Here is a 20,162-nt window from a genome sequence, read left to right on the forward strand (position 1 = left end):
CCAGAATAAGTAACCACTGGCTAAAAGAAAATTTCTCCCAATCCAGTCTAATATCTCTCCCCCCACCATAATTTGAATTTATGGCCTGCTAGTTAGCATCAGCATTAGTAGAGGGATATGATGCAAGAAAGCAAGCTTATACAACATCAGCCAAAAAAAAAAAATTTCCATTTCACCCATCCATTTGCTCTATAAGTTTATCCCATTCGTCCTTGAATTTATTTAAGCTGTCAACTTCCACAACAACAACAGATGGAAGTTTGTTCCAGCAATCAACTGCTTGATGAAGAAAAATTTCCACATCAATTCTACAACTGTCTTTCCTCAATTTTAATTTATGTACCCTCAGGTGCGGAATCTGACCAAGAGGAAGAATCCCATCAGCACTGATCTTGCTAAAACTATTCAAGGCCTTTATACACGTCAATCACATCACCTCACAGGCAGTGCATTTTGCAGTACTTAAGCCTTACTTTGTAAGAGAACCCCTTAGTTCACGTCACCAATCTTGCTGCCCTTCTCTTTACCAGTTCTTTTTAGTTTTTTTTTTGGTAATTAGTTCCAAGACCTTGGAAGTTGAAATTTTCGCTATTTATATCTCTAAAAGGTCATTTTTATAATGGATATTGCACTACACTTTCATCGTTATCATATGTTCCATTATAAGAATCAATTTTGAATGCCTTTGTGATATTTTTCTAAAACCCATTTCTGGAAATCACTACCATAAAACTTTGACTTTCCAGTTTATTGGACTTTTCTGTTACTGCAATCTATTATAAACAGCCAGTAAACTCTATCTTATTGCATTTGTGATAATACCGATAACTGGAATTCTGTGGGTTTTTACATTACAGTATTAGGGTGAAATGAGTTCCACTTCACTGAAATCTTCAATCATATAAGAAACATAAATAAATTTTCAGCATCTTCTCTTCATTCCTATTTACTTATTACAATGGTGAAAGGAAAGGGACCAACGGAAAATGCAAGTGCTGGCAGTGCTAGGAAAAGAAACAAAATTGATTCAGAAATGAAAATAATTAATAAGTACGAAGCAGGACAAAGTTTGTCATCTACTGCACGGAATTAGGTCTCACTGCTTTAACAGTGAATACTATTTTAATTAAGGCAGAGTGCATGTATAAAAGAACATGTTAAAGGATTCAACACATTTAAGATCAACGGTGATCACAAAACAGCATTCAGGTGCTATATCGAAGATGGAAAAGCTATTAATAATATGGATGGAAAATCATATTCAGAAGCAAATGCCCCTGAATCTAATGGCCATTCAAGCAAAAGCAAGAAGTATTTATGAAGATATTAAGGATAAGTATGTGAACCCCAAACCAAGTTCGTGGAAAGCAATGGGTGGTTTTATAGGTTCAAAAATCGTACTGGTTTCCAAACATTTAAGTCTGCAGTGAAGTTGCCAGTGCCGATTCTGCAGCTGCAGAGAAATTTTGTGATGTGTTGGAAAAAACCCCTTCTAAATCTCCACAGCCCTCAACTTCCACAGTAGCGTACTTATCAGCTGGAGAGTTAATTCTAGCAAAGATGCTCGAAAGGTAAAACTTGTTGACATCATGCCTATCTCCTCTCTTTTTGTAATTTTATAATTTTGAAATTTTTGTAATTTTGTACACTTTTGTAATTTTCCCTGCACATGAGAAAAAAATTGAATAAATAATTCTATTTACATGTTCGTCAAACATTTCATTTTTGCTTCAATCAAACTGAATCAAATTTTCCTCAATCAAATTTGCAAGTGCTGTATAATCACTTAGGGAAATTCCGACTTAGAGTTCCACAAAACACAACCCTTACTTAAGTCGGAGTGGCTGTATTTAACTTCATCAATTTTTCCTCCACTTTGCACTCAGTTATTACAAAATCATTTAGCTCCCTGTTAGAGTTTCATAAGCTTCTGGCCTCCACTTCCCTACAGAATTCCTCATGTGTAAATGTAGATACAAAATACTCATTCAGTTTGTCAGCTAACTGAGAAGGATCTTCAACAGTCAAAACATCAATATCAAGTGGACCAATCTGATTCATCACTTTCCTTCTAAAGTTTACATAAGTAAAGAACTCTTTGTTGTTTTTCTTTGCCTCCTTTGCCAAAGATTTCTTGTAATCTGCCTTTTCCAGCCTAACCTCCTTTGTGACTTGATTACAGACAAGCTTATATCTGCCATAGGCTTCTGTGTTACCTGATAATTTATATGCATCCCATACATTTTTCTTCTCTGCCATGAGCCTCATTCCAATAGAAGCAGTGCAAGAATTACTTTCACCTCTGCCAGCTATTGTTAATCTATTAGTCTTTGTATCCCCCCCAAACTAGCAGTTTTCTGACCCACCTAACACTGCCTCGATAGCATAAGCAATATTCTTGCACCCTTTCTATTTAAGTGTATCCCATCACTGTAGAAGCAGTCTCTCCTGTTAACAAGTACAGTCCACAGTCCAGGCTGAAAAAAATTCTACCCCTTGAGCCTTGCACAATCTTTCCAGGGCTGAATTGATCGATAAGGCTCTCATCATATCTCCCTCCTATCGTGTCTGGGCAGAATTGCAGACACTTTCAAATTCAACCCTAATTCACGGCTTTTTTTCAACAGTGACTTGTACTCGTTAAGTAATTCTGCCAGTCTCCTACTCTTGATATCATTAGTGCCAATGTGTACAACTATATCACCTTTTGTGCCCTTAAAAGATGATATCTGCTGTACAACGTCATCAACCTTTGCCCTTGGCAGACATACCTTGGTCTTGTTCCATCTATCCTTTTTACAAAGCATGTTCCCCGTTTCCCTGACAATAAAGTCATCAACAACTACTAGTTCCTGTGGGACCAGCGCATTCTGCCTTGGGGGTTGCCGCTGTGTTGCGTGATGAACAAGTGCAATACTCACCAGATGTGAGCCCTTGGGATTATTTAGAATAAATTACCTGCTATGGTGGTAGAGGCAGAATGTTTAGTCCAGTTCAAGGTGGAATTGGATAATAACATTTAGCTGTTATTGTTATTTGGTTTTTAGGAGCATTAGCAACTAAGGCAATATTGCTCCGGGGATATGCGGTGGTCATTCCCTGACCTTTCCGCATCCTCTGTATTTGGTGGCTCACGGGCTCGAACCCCGGTCTAATCAAGAAGCATGTGCTACTTGCAGCTTGAGGTTTCTAAAACTGATGTCATTCATCTGCTTCAAACACACAATGGAGAGATCACAAATGAAGACCTAATTGAAATGGGGAAAATGTGAAGAAGCTGACGAAAAAGAAGGTTTAATAGCTGAAATTCCTGTTGGGTCTTCACTCTCAAGGGGCTTGACAAAGCTTTTCAATGCATAGAAAAAGCAATTGAGATTTTTGAGTCACAAAATTCAAATTTTGAGCATGCACTAGAAAAGTTGCTACAGATTTTAAAAAATGCTTATACATGCAATCGTGAAATTTATATAGAAAAGAGAAGACTGTCTTGGAAACAAACGACTCAAAGCATTTCCGAAGAGAAAGAAGACTCCATGTGCTTCCAACAAACCATCAATGAGTGACGGGCCAACAACGAATGAAGAACCATCAACAAGTGTGCATTTAGTCAATGATGAAGAATAAACATTCTTTAACAGTTGTATTACATAAAAAATTTCTTTAATATTATAATCTGCTTGATTTTAAAGGCTATGTTTTCATTTCTTGGGATAAATAAATCATTGTTTAGGCATAAACTACTGTTTTGTTGACTTCATTTAATTACTATAGTCAAATTTTACTGTTGAGAACGTCCTGTTCTTTACTACAGCTTTCAGAATACAGAAGGTTACTATACTGATGAAAGCATGAATTCGTTGGTTCACAATAATTGCCTGGATATGACCCATCATAATGGCCACTTCTTTTTAGACATTAAAGATGATCTCTTTTGCTGCATTTCACCTTTACTGATGATAGACAGAACAGCAAATGCACTTTCCCTCCTTTGGGAAAGTGCATACTTTCCCAAAGGTGGTTTACACTCAAACATTAGATAGAAATACTCTATATGAAACAATTTCATTGATCTAGTCCTGTGGTTATCAACCACGAGTAACATGTTCCTCCCCCCCCCCTGGAGTTACCTCAGGTATGGCATCCAAAATGGCAGATTTTCATTTCCTTAGTTTTTATTTATCAGCTAATTGCAAAATCATTTAGATTCTAAATGATATTTATTGCTATTTCTATTGTTATGAGGAGAAGTTCAGACTTATGGCAAAATAACGGATGCGGCAGTGTGATTTAGAGTGTCCTCTATCTGCTCATATAACTGTATGCAGCTTAGGCAGTCGGGAAGAACAGTTGGGCCTGTATTACCATGGATTCCAGTGCAATCGATAGTGTGTTTTGCAATCACACAGCCACATCTGATATTTGGAAGATGGAGGATTTCCAGAGATGCTTTGTGTTGTGATTTTGCAGGGGAGCAATGTGGTGGTTTTTTTCTGCGTAACTATTTTTATTTCACACTGTCCAATCATAAATAAATTTTTAGTAAGAGGAACAAACAGAAAGTTAGATTCTACCGAGAAAACAGAAAATCCTGAGAAAAGATGTGAAGATGAGTCAAGAACACCTAATATGACAGATCAAGTAGTGAGTATGGTCATGACCTTTCACTAAGTCTGTCTATGAGCAAATAAGCTCCAGATAAGAAACAAACAAAACAATGACATTATCAAACTGAACATTTGAAAAGTGACAGTGGTACTAGTAAATTTACCAAGAAAAGGAAAGTGATTGATTTGGATCAGAAAATTAAAATAATAAGGATGTATGAAAATGGTCAAACACTAACAAGTATCGCGCAGAATTTAGATTTGTCAGTGTCAACAGTGGACACAATAATAAAGGCCAAAGACAGAATACAAGAAACAGTGAAAAGATTGGCACCACTGAAGTCAACTATAATAACCAAAGCTACGAAATAAATATCAGTTTTTACAGGACAATTTTGTGCATTCTTTCTTCCTTTTATGTTTTCTTATGTGCCACTCCGGCTACTTCGCCACTGTCCCCAGATAAAGTTCTTAATTGAACTAATTAAAAACATACAGGCATTTCTCGATTTACGAGTTTTTTTTTTTCCAGTATCAACAAAATCGAAAATATGAACATTAATTGCAAAAATTGAATGTTAAACATTCATAAATACTGCATTTCAAACCAGGCGTGTAGCTATACAATACAGTGTACCCCACTTTACGATATTAATCCGTTACCATCGTATCATGAAAATATCGTAATGTGAACCCAATAACATATTGTTTTTTGGTAATTCATTCCACGACCTCGGAAGTTCAAATTTTTGCTATATAACTCCCTAAAAGTCATTTTTATAGTGTAAATTATATTAGTTACCAATTCAAATCATTAAACGCACTACACTTTCATTGTTATCTTATGTTATAAGAACCAATTTTGAACGCCTTTGTAATATTTTTCTAAAGCACATTTCTGGAGGTCACGACCATAAAACAATTTGCACTTTCCAGTTTATTGGGCTTTTCTGTTACTGCAGGCAATTATAAACGGGTAGTAAACTCAATGTTATTGCTGTTGTTGTTGTTATTTGGTTTTTAGGAGCATTAGCAACTAAGGCCATATTGCTCCGGGATATGCGGTGGTCATTCCCTGACCTTTCCGCGTCCTTCGTATTTGGTGGTGACGGGCTCGAACCCCGGTCTAATCAAGAAGCGTGTGCTACGCACTGCTGCTCCTTCCCACCTGGCTACGGAGGCGCCCCAATGTTATTGCATTTGTGAAAATACCAATAGCTGGAATTGTGTGGGTTTTTACGTTATTATGGTGAAATGTATTTGCCCTTTACTGAAATATTCAATCGTATAAAAAACAAATAAATTTTCAGAATCTTCTCTTCATTCCTTTTTTTTTTTTAAGCTTCATAAACTTGTTACTCCGTGCAAATTGTGTTAGTTGCAATTTGTGTGTTCCGCTAAAAAATACTTATGCATGCTATTGAAATTTATAAAGAAAAGAGAAGGTTATCTTGGAAATAAACGCCTCTTGAAGCATTTCTGAAGACGACGACTCCTTGTGTAACAAACCAACGAGTGTCAAGCCAATAATGAGTGATCAACGAGTGTGCATTTAGGCAATGATGATGATGAAGAATAAACAATCTTTAACATTTGTATGTCATAAATAATTTCTCTACTATTATAATTTGCTTGATTTTACAGGCTACATTTTCATGTCTTTGGATAAATCAATCATTGTTTAAACATAAACTAATTAGCTAACTAATTTCATTGTTGATAACGTAACCCCTATTTTTAACATTATGTCTATGGGAAATAAATTCCCACTTTACGAGTTTTTGCTTTATGAGCTCGCACTAGGAACGAATTAACTCATAAAGTCAAGAACTACCTGCATAGCTAATATATAACTAATTAATTGAAAAATATATAACTATTGTTTTTCATTCTTCTGAGGATATTATGTGGTATTGGTAATTTTGGCATACCAGGGATACAGTAGTAATATTTTATTAGTCATGCGAGAGTTACATAAAACTCAACGTACGCAAGAAGTCCTGGAACGTATCTCTTATGTATGTCGGGGATTTACTGTACTTTTTCTCTTCAAAATAAGCAATGGACTTAGGACAACCTATTACTACTATATTGTCCTATGTCCATTGCTTATTTCAAAGAGAAAAAGGAAGTATTACATAAAAAAATACTTCATTCATGAAATCTATATTTGTGAGTCATAAAAAACGAATTATTAGAAGCCTTACAGAAAGTGAACTATTGCTCTGCTTGTGAAGGAGAGGCCCACACTATTGGTGAAAATCTGATATGTGAGCAGAAACTGTGAGAGAATCTGATATGTGAACAGACCTATGTGCGAGACAATATTCAGACAAAACAAATTAGCCAAAAAAAAAACAGGTGCTGCTTTCTAACATTGTAAAAAGAAGAATTTTACTTTGTTCAGCTGATCTTCTCAAAACTAATTTGTAGACTTACGTTTTCACCTTATTTTATCTTGCAACTCGATGAGAGCACTGACATCAGAGTAGCCATAGCTGTGCTGTTAGTATTTGCTGGATAACTGTATAATGGTGAGCTGTGCAAAGACATTCTTATCTGCGACAATTTGCAAACCACGACTACAGGAGCTAATATTTTTGAAAAAATTTACAGCTTGAACTTGTCTGGAAGACATGTATTGACGTCTGTACTGATGCTACCAAAACTACAAAGTTCTTCTTCACTAGTCACAGTGTAATCCACAGGGAAAATTTAGCTGTGAAAAACATTCCTTAAGAAATTAATAGAAATTGCCAATTATATGGAATCTAATGGCTTCAAAACAAGGCTCTTCCAGCAGATTTGGAACAAAATGGGCGATGACTATGGCTGTTTACTTTTTACACAGGAGCATGTTGGCTGAGTCAAGGTAAAGTGCTGATGACATTCTTTGAATTACACTTTGAAATTGTTGTTGTTATTTGGTTTTTAGGAGCATTAGCAACTAAGGCCATATTGCTCCGGGGATATGTGGTAATCATTCCCTGATCTTTCCGCATCCTCGGTATTTGGTGGTCACGGGCTTGAACGCCAGTCTAATCAAGAAGCGTATGCTACGCACTGCTGCTCCTGCCCACCTGGCTACGGAGGCACCCCCTTTGAAATTGTGGTGTTTCTTACTGATCTTAAAGTTGAAACCACAAGAAAAACAACTCGAGATAAACTGCAGAGATTCATCAAGTTTATGTCTAGTGATTATAATTTACAACGGATTGCATACCTTGCTAATATATTTGACAAAGTGAATCTATTTGATGAACTGAATCTATCACTTTAAGGTACAAACATGACAATTTTAATGGCTAATGATAAAATCTCTGCATTCAAACAAAAAATTATTCTTTGGAGAAAGAAAGCTGAAGCAGCAAAATATGATACCATAAATACTTTTACTATGTCTTGTTAGAAAAAATATGTCCATGGACTCAGACTTACAGAAAGCAATAACTTACGACCTCATACAGCCATCGATCTCTTTTGCCCGTCGATCTATTTTCCTGTCAATACAGACACTGAAAATTACAGGTCAATAGCTAACCCCTTTCTTTAAAAACTGAAACTCCTGTCCTATCCACAGAACAGCTTGATATCGCTCGTGATACATCACTCTAAGAAAAGTTTTTTAGTGTTCCACTGTTTTCGTTCTGGATTAGTCGGTTAGACTTGACCTAATATAGCAGTTTGTAAACTTTTACCATTTGTGACAATGCATTTCTGTAAATGTGGGTGTGCCAAATTATATAACACAAAATCAAACAAGAGAAACAGAGTTGATGCTTCACCAGACAGTTGCCGTTAATTATCAGTTTTGCCATTTAATTTCAGCAAAATCGATGAAAATCTGTAGCAGCAGGCTTCTCATTAGATACACTGAGAAAGACTATTTTTTAAAATTTGGAATCTTAATGATACATTTTTTTTAGTTTAAAATTTTAAGTGTCAATTATTTTTTGGTTCCCCTATAATACAGTACATACATGCAAAAAACCAAAAAATGCTCCTTTCTTAGCATTCAATACTTATTATAATAATCTTTAAAAAAATAGACAATTAGGGAGAGCACCTGAGAACCTGGCTGACCCTCTAGGGAGTACCTTGGCTAAAAAAAAGGTCAAGAGCCACTGATCTAGTCCATAAAGATCAATATTCAAAACAGCCCATTCTGATAAACTGATCTCAAATCCATATTCTTATATTACCAACTGAATGCTGCAAAACATATCCACTCTCTTTACCTTGCAAAGTAAAAGTATCTCCCTCAAATACTTTCTTTCTTGCTCTGTGAAGAGCCCGATAACATGCCAGTACCTTAAAAAAAAAAAAACAATATCAGCAAAATAAAATAACATATGTATGATGACTGTTATACATAAGCAATACATAAAACATATTAGGAATGCAGTTATTTGTTACACCTACAATTAGGGATATATATATATTAAAATGCAAATTAAAAAATAAGCTAAAGAATATATACATATATATAGCATTAGCATTAGTAGAGGCATTTGATGCAAGAAAGCAAGCTTATGCAGCATCAGCCAAAAAAAAAAAAAAACCCACTTCCACTTCACCCCTCTGTTCGTTCAAAATACCTGTCCAGCTGAGCCTTAAACTTATTTAGGCTATCAACCTCCACTACAAGGGATGGAAGTCTGTTCCACCAAACAACCACCCGCTGGCTAAAGGCAAATTTCCGCACATCTATCCAACATCTGTCTTTCCTCAATTTGAATTTATGCCCTCTCAGGTGATTATTCTGAGCAATAGGAAGAATCCCATCAGCATTGAGCATGCTCAAACCATTCAAGGCTTTGTACACCTCTATCAGATCACCTCACTGGTGCCTAGTCTCCAGACACTAAAAATTCACAAAATTTAAGCCTTTCTTAGTAAGAGCACCCCTTTGTTCCATTCACTAGTCTCGTTGCCCTTCTCTGTACTCGTTCCAGCAGCTCTACATCATTCTTGAAATGAGGCCTCCAGGCCTGTATACAGTACTCTAGGTGTGGCCTGACCATTGCCTTATACAAGGGAATAATCACCTCCTTATCCCTGCTAGAAAACTTCGTATATATATCATTGACAATACACCATGAGCTACTCTTGCAGCCCGTCTGCACTGCTCAGGGAACTTCATATCTGCCTGCACAACCACCCCCAGGTCCCTTTCATTCTTTACCACTGTCAGTGTAGTATCACAGAGTTGATACGTTGCTCTGGGATAGCTGTTTCCCATATGTAGTACTTTACATTTGTCAATGTTAAACTCCATTTGCCACCTCTCAGCCCATCTGCTCAACCTTTCCAGATCCTGCTGCAGCAGCATATTGTCAGTAGTGTCCTTGACAACCCTGCCAACCTTCGTATCGTCTGCAAACTTGGACATTAAGCTTGATATACCATCATCAATATCATTTATAAATACAGAAAACAATAAAGGACCCAATACTGAACTCTGAGGGACTCCACTAATAACATTAGTCCATGATGAGCAGTATCCATTGATTACCACTCTCTGTCTTCTCCCCCGCAACCACCCCTTTATCCATAGCAGCAATTTGCCTCCAATGTCACACTGCTCCAATTTGTGCAGCAGTCTTCCATGTGCAACAGTATCAAAAGCCTTTCTAAGATCCAAGTATATAATATCAAAGTTACTCCCTGCATCCAGTTCTTTTGTGACTGCATCATAGTATCCAATCAAATTGGTCAGGCAAGACTTCCTCTTAACAAAACCATGCTGTGTCCGAGCTATAACTGAAGTCTTGTCTAGATGATCCTGCATTGCATCTCTAACCAGTGCCTCCATTAATTTTCCGGAAACAGAAGTTAAACTCACAGGTCTATAATTACTTGTGTCAGCCTTTGTTCCTCCTTTGTGAATTGGGGTCACATTTGCACATCTCCAGTCCATGGGTACCTCCCCTGAGTCCAAGGAAGCTCTCATAATTATGGCTAAGGGTTTGCTTACTTCCTTTGCTGCCTCCTTTAATATAACTGGATAGATTCCATCCACCCCAGGTGCCTTTCTTGTGTTTATCTTCAACAATTTCTCCTCCACTTTACTCTCAGTTATTACAAGATTCTCTAGCTTACTGCCAGAGATGAATACACCTCTGGCATTCCCCTCGCTGAATAACTCCTCATGTGTGAATGTCGATGCAAAATATTCATTTAGTTTGTTAGCTACCTGAGCAGGATCATCAACAGTTGACCCATCGATATCAAGTGGACCAATCTGATTCATTCCCTTCCTTCTAGAGTTTACATAAGTAAAGAACTCTTTGCTGTTTTTCTTTGCATCCCTTTTTTCTTCTCTGCCATATGCCTCATTAGTTCATCTGACATCCATTTAGGCCTAAACCTTGAACAATATTTCTTAATTGGTATGTAAAGCTTAGTAGCTTCCAAGATAAGTTCTTTGAATGCTTCCCATTTTGAATTTGCTGTTGGTAACATCATCAGTTGATCCCACTGTATAGAATTTGAATACTGTCTCAGTCCATCGTAGTCGCCTTTACGAAAGCAATACCCCTTCCCTTTACCCCTAATGGTAGTTACCTCTTTGAGTAAATCCCACTTCAGCACACTGTGATCACTGCCACCTAGTGGTTCATTTATCTGCAGATTCTTAATGCATGAAGAATCACTACTGATAATCAAATCAAGAGTATTACTCCCTCTAGTTGCCTCCCTAACATGCTGATGTAGAAAACAATCATCCAATAAATCCACAAAAGCCTTGCTAGTGTGTGAGTGCCCAGCCGCCAAATTCCAGTCAATATCTGGGAAATTAAAATCCCCCATTATAAGACTCTCTGATTTACTGGCCCACTCTATTTCTCTGTACAGTTTCTTATTATACTCATCAGAGTCATTAGGCCTATAGCACACTCCTACTCTCAATTTTGATCTCCCAATGCTTATGTCACACCAAACTGACTCAACACTGCACTGTCCAGTGATGTCGACTGGCTTCACTTCCTTGGATTTTATGTGTTTCTTAACTAATAGCATAACCCCTCCTCCCTCCCTATCCTGTCTTTCCTTTCTGTAGACATTGTACTCCCCAAATTCCAGTTCTGCATTCCTTATATCTGTGTGACACTACGTCTCTGAAATCCCAACAATATCTGCCTTTGATGTTTTGAGCAATACCTCAAATCATCAAATTTATTTACTAAACTCCTAGCATTGGTGTACACGCAAGTATACATGCACCAGCTCTTCCTCTTAGCCACCCTAACACAACCCATGTTTTAACTTGAACCCCCATGATTCCCAGCAGTCTCTGAAATATCCTGCGTCTTATTTTCCAGGCTGCTGCTCATTCCAATAGAAGCAGTGCAAGAATCACTTTCTCCTCTGCCAGTGGCTACTGTTAATCTATTGTCCTTGTATCCCCTCAATCTAGCAGTTTTCCGATCCACCTAACACTGCCTCGATAGCATCAGCAAACATTCTTGCACCCTTTCTATTTAAGTGTATCCCATCCCTGTAGAAGCAGTCTCTCCTGTTAACAAGTACAGACCAGGCTGAAAAAAATTCTACCCCTTGAGCCCTGCACAACCTTTCCAGGGCTGAATTGATCGACAGGGCTCTCATCATATACTCCCTCCTATCGTGTCTGGGCAGAATTGCAGACACTTTCAAATTCAACCCTAATTCACGGCTTTTTTTCATCAGTGACCTGTACTTGTTAAGTAATTCCGCCGGTCTCCTACTCTTAATATCATTAGTGCCAACGTGTACAACTATATCACCTTTTGTGCCCTTAAAAGATGATATCCGCTCTACAATGTCATCAACCTTTGCCCTGGCAGACATACCCTGGTCCTGTTCCACCTATCCTTTTTACAAAGCATGTGTCCCGTTTCCCTGACAATAGAGTCACCAACAACTACTAGTTCCTTTGGGACCAGCGCATTCTGTCTTTGGGGTTGCCGCTGTGTTGCGCGATGACCAAATGCAAGCTCTGGCATTGGTGTGGGCAGCTGAGAGCTTGATGGGCCTCTCACTTGTAATCCTTCGAGGGCATCCACCCTGTCCTTCAAGCTCTCGTATAGGCCCATAACAGTGCTGAGTTGTCACCTGATTTCCTTACACTCCTTGCATCGCGCACATACAAAGACATCCCCCATGGCGGTATCATGTCCCACACCTGACTGCTCCGCAAACATCAAGCAGTTAGTGCATCTTAAAAGGCTGTGATTCAGAGGGCAACTGCCCCCTCAGTTCTCCTCTGAGCCACAGCATTCCCATTAGCTTGAGCCTTTTGCTTTGCCTTTTGCTCTGGTTTGAGTCATTAGCATTAGCAGAGGCATTTGATGCAAGAAAGCAAGCTTATGCAGCATCAGCCAAAAAAAAAAAAAAAAAAAACCCCCACTTCCACTTCACCCCTCTGTTCATTCAAAATACCTGTCCAGCTGAGCCTTAAACTTATTTAGGCTATCAACCTCCACCACAAGGGATGGAAGTCTGTTCCACCAACCAACCACCCGCTGGCTAAAGGCAAATTTCCGCACGTCTATCCTACATCTGTCTTTCCTCAATTTGAATTTATACCCTCTCAGGTGATTTTTCTGAGCTAGAGGAAGAATCCCATCAGCATTGAGCATGTTTAAACCATTCAAGGCTTTATACACCTCTATCAGATCACCTCGCTGGTGCCTAGTCTCCAGACACTGTAATTTGCAAAACTTAAGCCTTTCTTCGTAAGAGCACCCCTTTGTTCCATTCACTAATCTTGTTGCCCTTCTCTGTACTCGTTCCAGCAGCTCTACATCCTTCTTGAAATGAGGTCTCCAGACCTGTATACAGTACTCTAGGTGTGGCCTGACCATCGCCTTATACAATGGAATAATCACCTCCTTATCCCTGCTGGAAAAATTCCTGTATATCATTGACAATACTCCATGAGCTACTCTTGCAGCCCATCTGCACTGCTCAGAGAACTTCATATCTGCCTGCACAACCACCCCCAAGTCCCTTTCATTCTCTACCACTGTCAGTGTAGTACCACAGAGTTGATACGTTGCTCTGGGGTTGCTGTTTCCCATGTGTAGTACTTTACATTTATCAATGTTAAACTTCATTTGCCACCTCTCAGCCCATCTGCTCAACCTTTCCAGATCCTGTTGCAGCAGCATACTGTCAGTAGTGTCCTTGACAACCCTGCCAACCTTTGTATCGTCTGCAAACTTGGACATTAAGCCCGATATACCATCATCAATATCATTTATAAATACAGAAAACAATAATGGACCCAACACTGAGCCCTGAGGGACTCCACTAATAATATCAGTCCACGATGAGCAGTGTCCATTGATTACCACTCTCTGTCTTCTCCCCCTCAACCACCCCTTTATCCATAGCAGCAATTTGCCTCCAATGTCACACTGCTCCAATTTGTGTAGCAGTCTTCCATGTGCAACAGTATCAAAAGCCTTTCTAAGATCCAAGTATATAATATCAAAGTTATTCCCTGCATCCAGTTCTTTTGTGACTGCATCATAGTATCCAATCAAGTTGGTCAGGCAAGACTTCCCCTTAACAAAACCATGCTGTGTCTGAGCTATAACTGAAGTCTTGTCTAAATGATCCTGCAGTGCTTCTTTAACCAGTGCCTCCATTAATTTTCCTGGAACAGAAGTTAAGCTCACAGGTCTATAATTACTTGTGTCAGCCTTTGATCCTCCTTTGGGAATTGGGGTCACATTTGCACATTTCCAGTCTATGGGTACCTCCCCTGAGTCCAAGGAAGCTCTCATAATTATGGCTAAGGGTTTGCTTACTTCCTTTGCTGCCTCCTTTAATATAACTGGATAGATCCCATGCACCCCGGGTGCCTTTCTTGTGTTTATCTTCAACAGTTTCTCCTCCACTTACTCCCAGTTATTTCAAGATTCTGTAGCTTACTGCTAGAGTTGAATACACCTCTGGCATTCCTCTCGCTGAATAACTCCTCATGTGTGAATGTCGATGCAAAATATTCATTTAGTTTGTTAGCTACCTGAGCAGGATCATCAACACTTGACCCATCAATATCAAGTGGACCAATTTGATTCATCCCCTTCCTTCTAGAGTTTACATAAGTAAAGAACTCTTTGCTGTTTTTCTTTGCATCCCTTGCCAAGGATTTCTCGTAATCTGCCTTCGCCTGCCTAACCTCCTTTGTAACTTAGTTGCATATCAACTTGTATCTATCATAGGCTTCCATGTCACCCATTAATTTGTATGTATCCCATGCATTTTTCTTCTCTGCCATATGCCTCATTAGTTCATCTGACATCCATTTTGGCCTAAACCTTGAACAATATTTCTTAGTTGGTATGTAAAGCCTAGTAGCTTCCAAGATAAGTTCTTTGAATGCTTCCCATTTTGAATTTGCTGTTGGTAACATCATCAGTTGGTCCCACTGTATAGAATTTAAATACTGTCTCAGTCCATCGTAGTCGCCTTTACGGAAGCAATAACCCTTCCCTTTACCCCTAATGGTAGTTACCTCTTTGGGTAAATCCCACTTCAGCACAATATGATCACTGCCACATAGTGGTTCATTTATCTGCAGATTCTTAATGCATGAAGAATCACTGCTGATAATCAAATCAAGAGTATTACTCCCTCTAGTTGCCTCCCGAACATGCTGATGTAGAAAACAATCATCCAATAAATCCACAAAAGTCCTGCTAGTGTGTGAGTAACCAACCCCCAAATTCCAGTCAATATCTGGGAAATTAAAATCTCCCATTATAATACACTCTGATTTACTGGCCCACTCTATTTCCCTGTACAGTTCCTTATTATACTCATCAGAGTCATTAGGCCTATAGCACACTCCTACTCTCAATTTTGATCTCCCAATGTTTATGTCACACCAAACTGACTCCACACTGCACTGTCCAGCGATGTCGATTGGCTTCACTTCCTTGGTTTTTATGTGTTTCTTAACTAATAACATAACCCCTCCTCCCTTCCTATCCTGTCTATCCTTTCTGTAGACGTTGTACTCCCAAAATTGCAGTTCTGCATCCCTTATATCTGTGTGACACCACGTCTCTGATATCCCAACAATATCTGCCTTCGATGTTTTGAGCAATACCTCAAATTCATCAAATTTATTTACTAAACTCCTAGCATTGGTGTACACGCAAGTATACCTGCACCTGTTTCTATTCTTAGCTACCCTAACACAACCCATGTGTTACCTTGTACCGCAATGGCTCCCAGCAGTCTCTGAAATACCATGCATCTTGTTTTTCAGGCTTCTGCTCATTCTAATAGAAGCAGTGCAAGAATCTCTTTCACCTCTGCCAGTGGCTACTGTCAATCTATTGGTCTTTGTCTCCCCCCAAGCTAGCAGTTTTCCGACCCACCTAACACTGCCTCGATAGCATCAGCAAATATTCTTGCACCCTTTCTATTTAAGTGTATCCCATCCCTGTAGAAGCAATCTCTCCTGTTAACAAGTACAGTCCAGGCTGAAAAAAATTCTACCCCTTGAGCCTTGCACAATCTTTCCAGGGCCGAATTGATCGACAAGGCTCTCATCATATACTCCCTCCTATCGTGTCTGGGCAGAATTGCAGACACTTTCAAATTCAACCCTAATTCTCGGCTTTTGTTCAACAGTGACCTGTACTTGTTAAGTAATTCTGCCGGTCATGATTTCGATTTACTTTCAATAAAATTTCAATAGAAGTAATTGCAATGGGACGATAATTGGATGGGAGGGATTTGTCACCCTTTTTAGGAACTGGCTGGATATGAGAAAATTTCCAAGCAGAAGGAAAAACACCTTTGGAATAACAAAGTGAAAAAAGGCGGCAAAGAATAGGAGTAAGTTCAGGAGCACAGGTTTTGAGAACAAGTGGAGAAATACCATCAGGACCTGGAGCTTTCTTAGCATCAAGATTCATCAAAATCCTTCTGAGATTACTTTGAACAAAAATAAAACCATTTTTCGGCTCCTTCAAGTCTGTGTTCTTTTTATTGCACCGATTTTTATATTATGTTTTTAGCCACTTTTTGCAATAAAAGTGGGTAAAAACATAACCATTATTTACCTTTAACCTCTAGAATTTGGCTGTGTTTGCACTATTCAGTGACCAGTTGTGGGCATAATCTTATTTTTTTTATACAGTCGATTCTGGTTATTTGGGACACATCGGGACTCTTGCATTTTGGCCCGATTAAGCGGCTGCCCCAATTATCCGAAGTTTCACGTAAATAGTTAAAAATACAATGGCCCCCTGCTTTACAATTGGTTCACTGTACAATCAAACCACGTTACGATGGACTCACCATGGTAAAGTACCGTTCACTATATGATGTGTAGTAAGCACCAGTCATTGTGATCACATTTATGAATTGAATTTTAATTCTATTAAACAGCAATTCTAATTAGCGAAAATAGAAGGAATGTTATCCACAGGCTATAAAAGTAAAAATATATTAAGCACAAATTTACCCTTTATTAACTTGCCAATTAAAAAATTAAATGATACGTGAAAATTAGAAGAATACACGTGATAATCAGAATAATTAATATGTACTGTAATATGTGCATAGTAACTAGTTGATATTTCTGTTCACTGACATTTGTGGGTGGTGGTTAAAATTTAAAACAGTAAAAAGATAAGCAATCAATAACAAAGAACTCGGTACACACAAATTGCAAGTAATACGCTATGCGCAAGTGAGAACGGAGTAACAAGTTGCAAAGCTTTAAAAATAGGAATGAAGAGAAGATTCTGAAAATTTATTTTTTTACATGATTGAAGATTTCATAGAAGGGTAAACACATTTCACCATAATAATCCACAGAATTCCAGCTGTCCGTATTATCGCAAATTCAATAAGATCGAGTTTACTATCCATTTATGATAGATTGCACTAACAGAAAAGCCCAATAAACAGGTGACTGCTAATTGTTTTTGTTTTATGGTTGTGACCTCCAGAAATCCGACTGTACCACGTGGTTCGGTTGGAGACAATCGTAGGGTAATCTCCAGTGCTGCAGTTTCCTGCACCAATTAAATGGTATGTTGTCCCAATTAAGCGAAGTAAACCCTGGCTATTTTCTCGATTGTGTTCTGTTTTTTAAGATTTGCCCCAAATAAATGGCTGCCCCGATTAACTGGTGGCCCAAATAACCAGAATCCACTGTATATACTTTATCTACAGGACTGTGGCAGTATTTTAACACAGTAACTGAAATCAAATAAAATTCATTAAATTAAAAGGGGTTAAATGTAAGTTTTACTTTCATACACTATTTGTCTGTTGAGAAACTAGTACGCTTTGAAACAGCTGTCTGTGCAGTTAAATTTTACAGCATTACCTTTTTCTGGTGATGCTATAAAATTTAAAAAGAAATGCAGGCAGAACTCAAATAAGAGTAATTTGTCTCCAAGTTGAATGAAAGTTCAAGTCATGAAGTTAATACTCAGCTCTTGGTCTTCCATGAGAGTAGACTCTCTATGATCAAAATTGAACATGAGCAAGGTATATGAATTTTATTTCATTTCAAATTACACATTGATATATGTGTAATTTGAAGGTGCAGGCAGATATGAAGTTCTCTGAGCAGTGCAGATGGGCTGCAAGAGTAGCTCATGGAGTATTGTCAATGATATACAGGAATTTTTCCAGCAGGGATAAGGAGGTGATTATTCCATTGTATAAGGCAATGGTCAGGCCACACCTAGAGTACTGTATACAGGTCTGGAGGCCTCATTTCAAGAAGGACGTAGAGCTGCTGGAACGAGTACAGAGAAGGGCAACAAGATTAGTGAATGGAACAAAGGGGTGCTCTTACGAAGAAAGGCTTAAGTTTTGCAAATTACAGTGTCTGGAGACTAGGCACCAGCGAGGTGATCTGATAGAGGTGTATAAAGCCTTGAATGGTTTAAGCATGCTCAATGCTGATGGGATTCTTCCTCTAGCTCAGAAAAATCACCTGAGAGGGTATAAATTCAAATTGAGGAAAGACAGATGTAGGATTGACGTGCGGAAATTTGCCTTTAGCCAGCGGGTGGTTGGTTGGTGGAACAGACTTCCATCCCTTGTGGTGGAGGTTGATAGCCTAAATAAGTTTAAGGCTCAGCTGGACAGGTATTTTGAACGAACAGAGGGGTGAAGTGGAAATGGGTTTTTTTTTTTTTTTTTTGGCTGATGCTGCATAAGCTTGCTTTCTTGCATCAAATGCCTCTACTAATGCTAATGCTAATATCTCTACAACCTTATATTATTAGAATCATCTTACAGTACATTTTCCATTTAGTAAGTGCATCCTTTAATAAATTGGTCAACTACTGGGTGCTGAGCACTCAGGATAAAAGGTCCGTAGTCACAAATGGTTGTTAGTGTAGTATCACAAATAGAGCACTTTATGGTAACTGAAAAAACGTTTCTACTACCCTGGCTTGGCTAAAACTGAGGGACTAACGAAAACATTGTCTATTTGAATCTTTCCAGTTGTTGTGAATGACAAGGGTGGGAGAAGCGACTCTGGCTTCTTCCTGGAGAAGCGATTAAAGTCTTGGGGGGAGAAGCGACTGGCAGGTGAGGGCCATGCAATACTCCAGGCAGCATCCCCCACCACTGCTGCCTCAACACTGGCTCTCTGAGTACCTCCTTGCCAGGACAACTCCAGCTTTGAAAACTGTTAAAAAATACTTCTAGTCATAAAATTTATAAATGACCTTTATAGAATTATTAACTAACTATTAACAACCTTTTTGTCACCAAAAGGAGAGTTACTTAGTAAAAAGAAGCACACTATCGAAGTGCAATAAAAAAATTGTTTTTTTTTAATTTTAACACAAAAAGTAAATGATAGATTTCAATCGAAATAGTTTTCCCTTGATAAGCAATGAATAACACATAGCTAATGTGATTTTTAAATTTTTAGCTCCATTAGCGATAGAAATAAAGGAGAGAACACAAAAATTACATTTTCCTGTCTGGCACCGCCATTTTTAATTTTAAAAATATTTTAAAATTATATTTTAAACCTATTCGTTGGGATCTTTCCAACAGTGTATAATAAGCTACAGGTTGTCAACAACATTTTGTCCCCCCCCCCATTTCTCAGACAAATTTTTGTCAATAATCAATATGGCATTATGTTGGCACACATGATGTACAAACCCATGCAAAATTTCAAGTCAATAGGTTGAGTGGTTCCAGATGTACAATGCTGTGACAGACGGACGGACGGACAGACAGACAACTGAGTGACATTATAAGGGTCCTCATTCGACTATGGACCCTAAAAATTAAAGCTTTTCCCACTGAGTTGAACTCAAATGACGTTTTTGTAGTACAAAATACACCAAAAATAGAAAAATCTTGCATAAATCAATTTTTGCCAATATCACTAATTTCAGTTCCCAGCAGATAAACTGCAAAATTGTGTACTTAAAGAAACTGAAAACCTTTTTCTTCATGCTTATTAACTACCTAAAAGATGTGCCAAATTCAAATCCAACTGGCGAATAAAATGCACCAGAGTGCATTTTCTTCGCCAGTCAGTATTTTGTGCGGAGG

General features: G+C 38.3%; 1 protein-coding gene across 1 annotated transcript in view; it reads right to left on the bottom strand.

Annotated features, from left to right (window-relative positions):
• LOC150080486 (complex III assembly factor LYRM7) overlaps window positions 1-20,162 on the bottom strand; it is a 78,784-nt gene that overhangs the window by 45,298 nt on the left and 13,324 nt on the right. Inside the window, exon 2 of the mRNA XM_090381480.1 lies at window positions 8,843-8,915. Within this exon, the coding sequence (XP_090237606.1) occupies window positions 8,843-8,915 (73 nt within the window). The remainder of the gene's footprint in view (window positions 1-8,842; window positions 8,916-20,162) is intronic.

This window comes from Mastigoproctus giganteus, chromosome 9, assembly GCF_048544385.1.
Source record: "Mastigoproctus giganteus isolate SK-2022 chromosome 9, ASM4854438v1, whole genome shotgun sequence".
NCBI lineage: Eukaryota > Metazoa > Arthropoda > Arachnida > Uropygi > Thelyphonidae > Mastigoproctus > Mastigoproctus giganteus.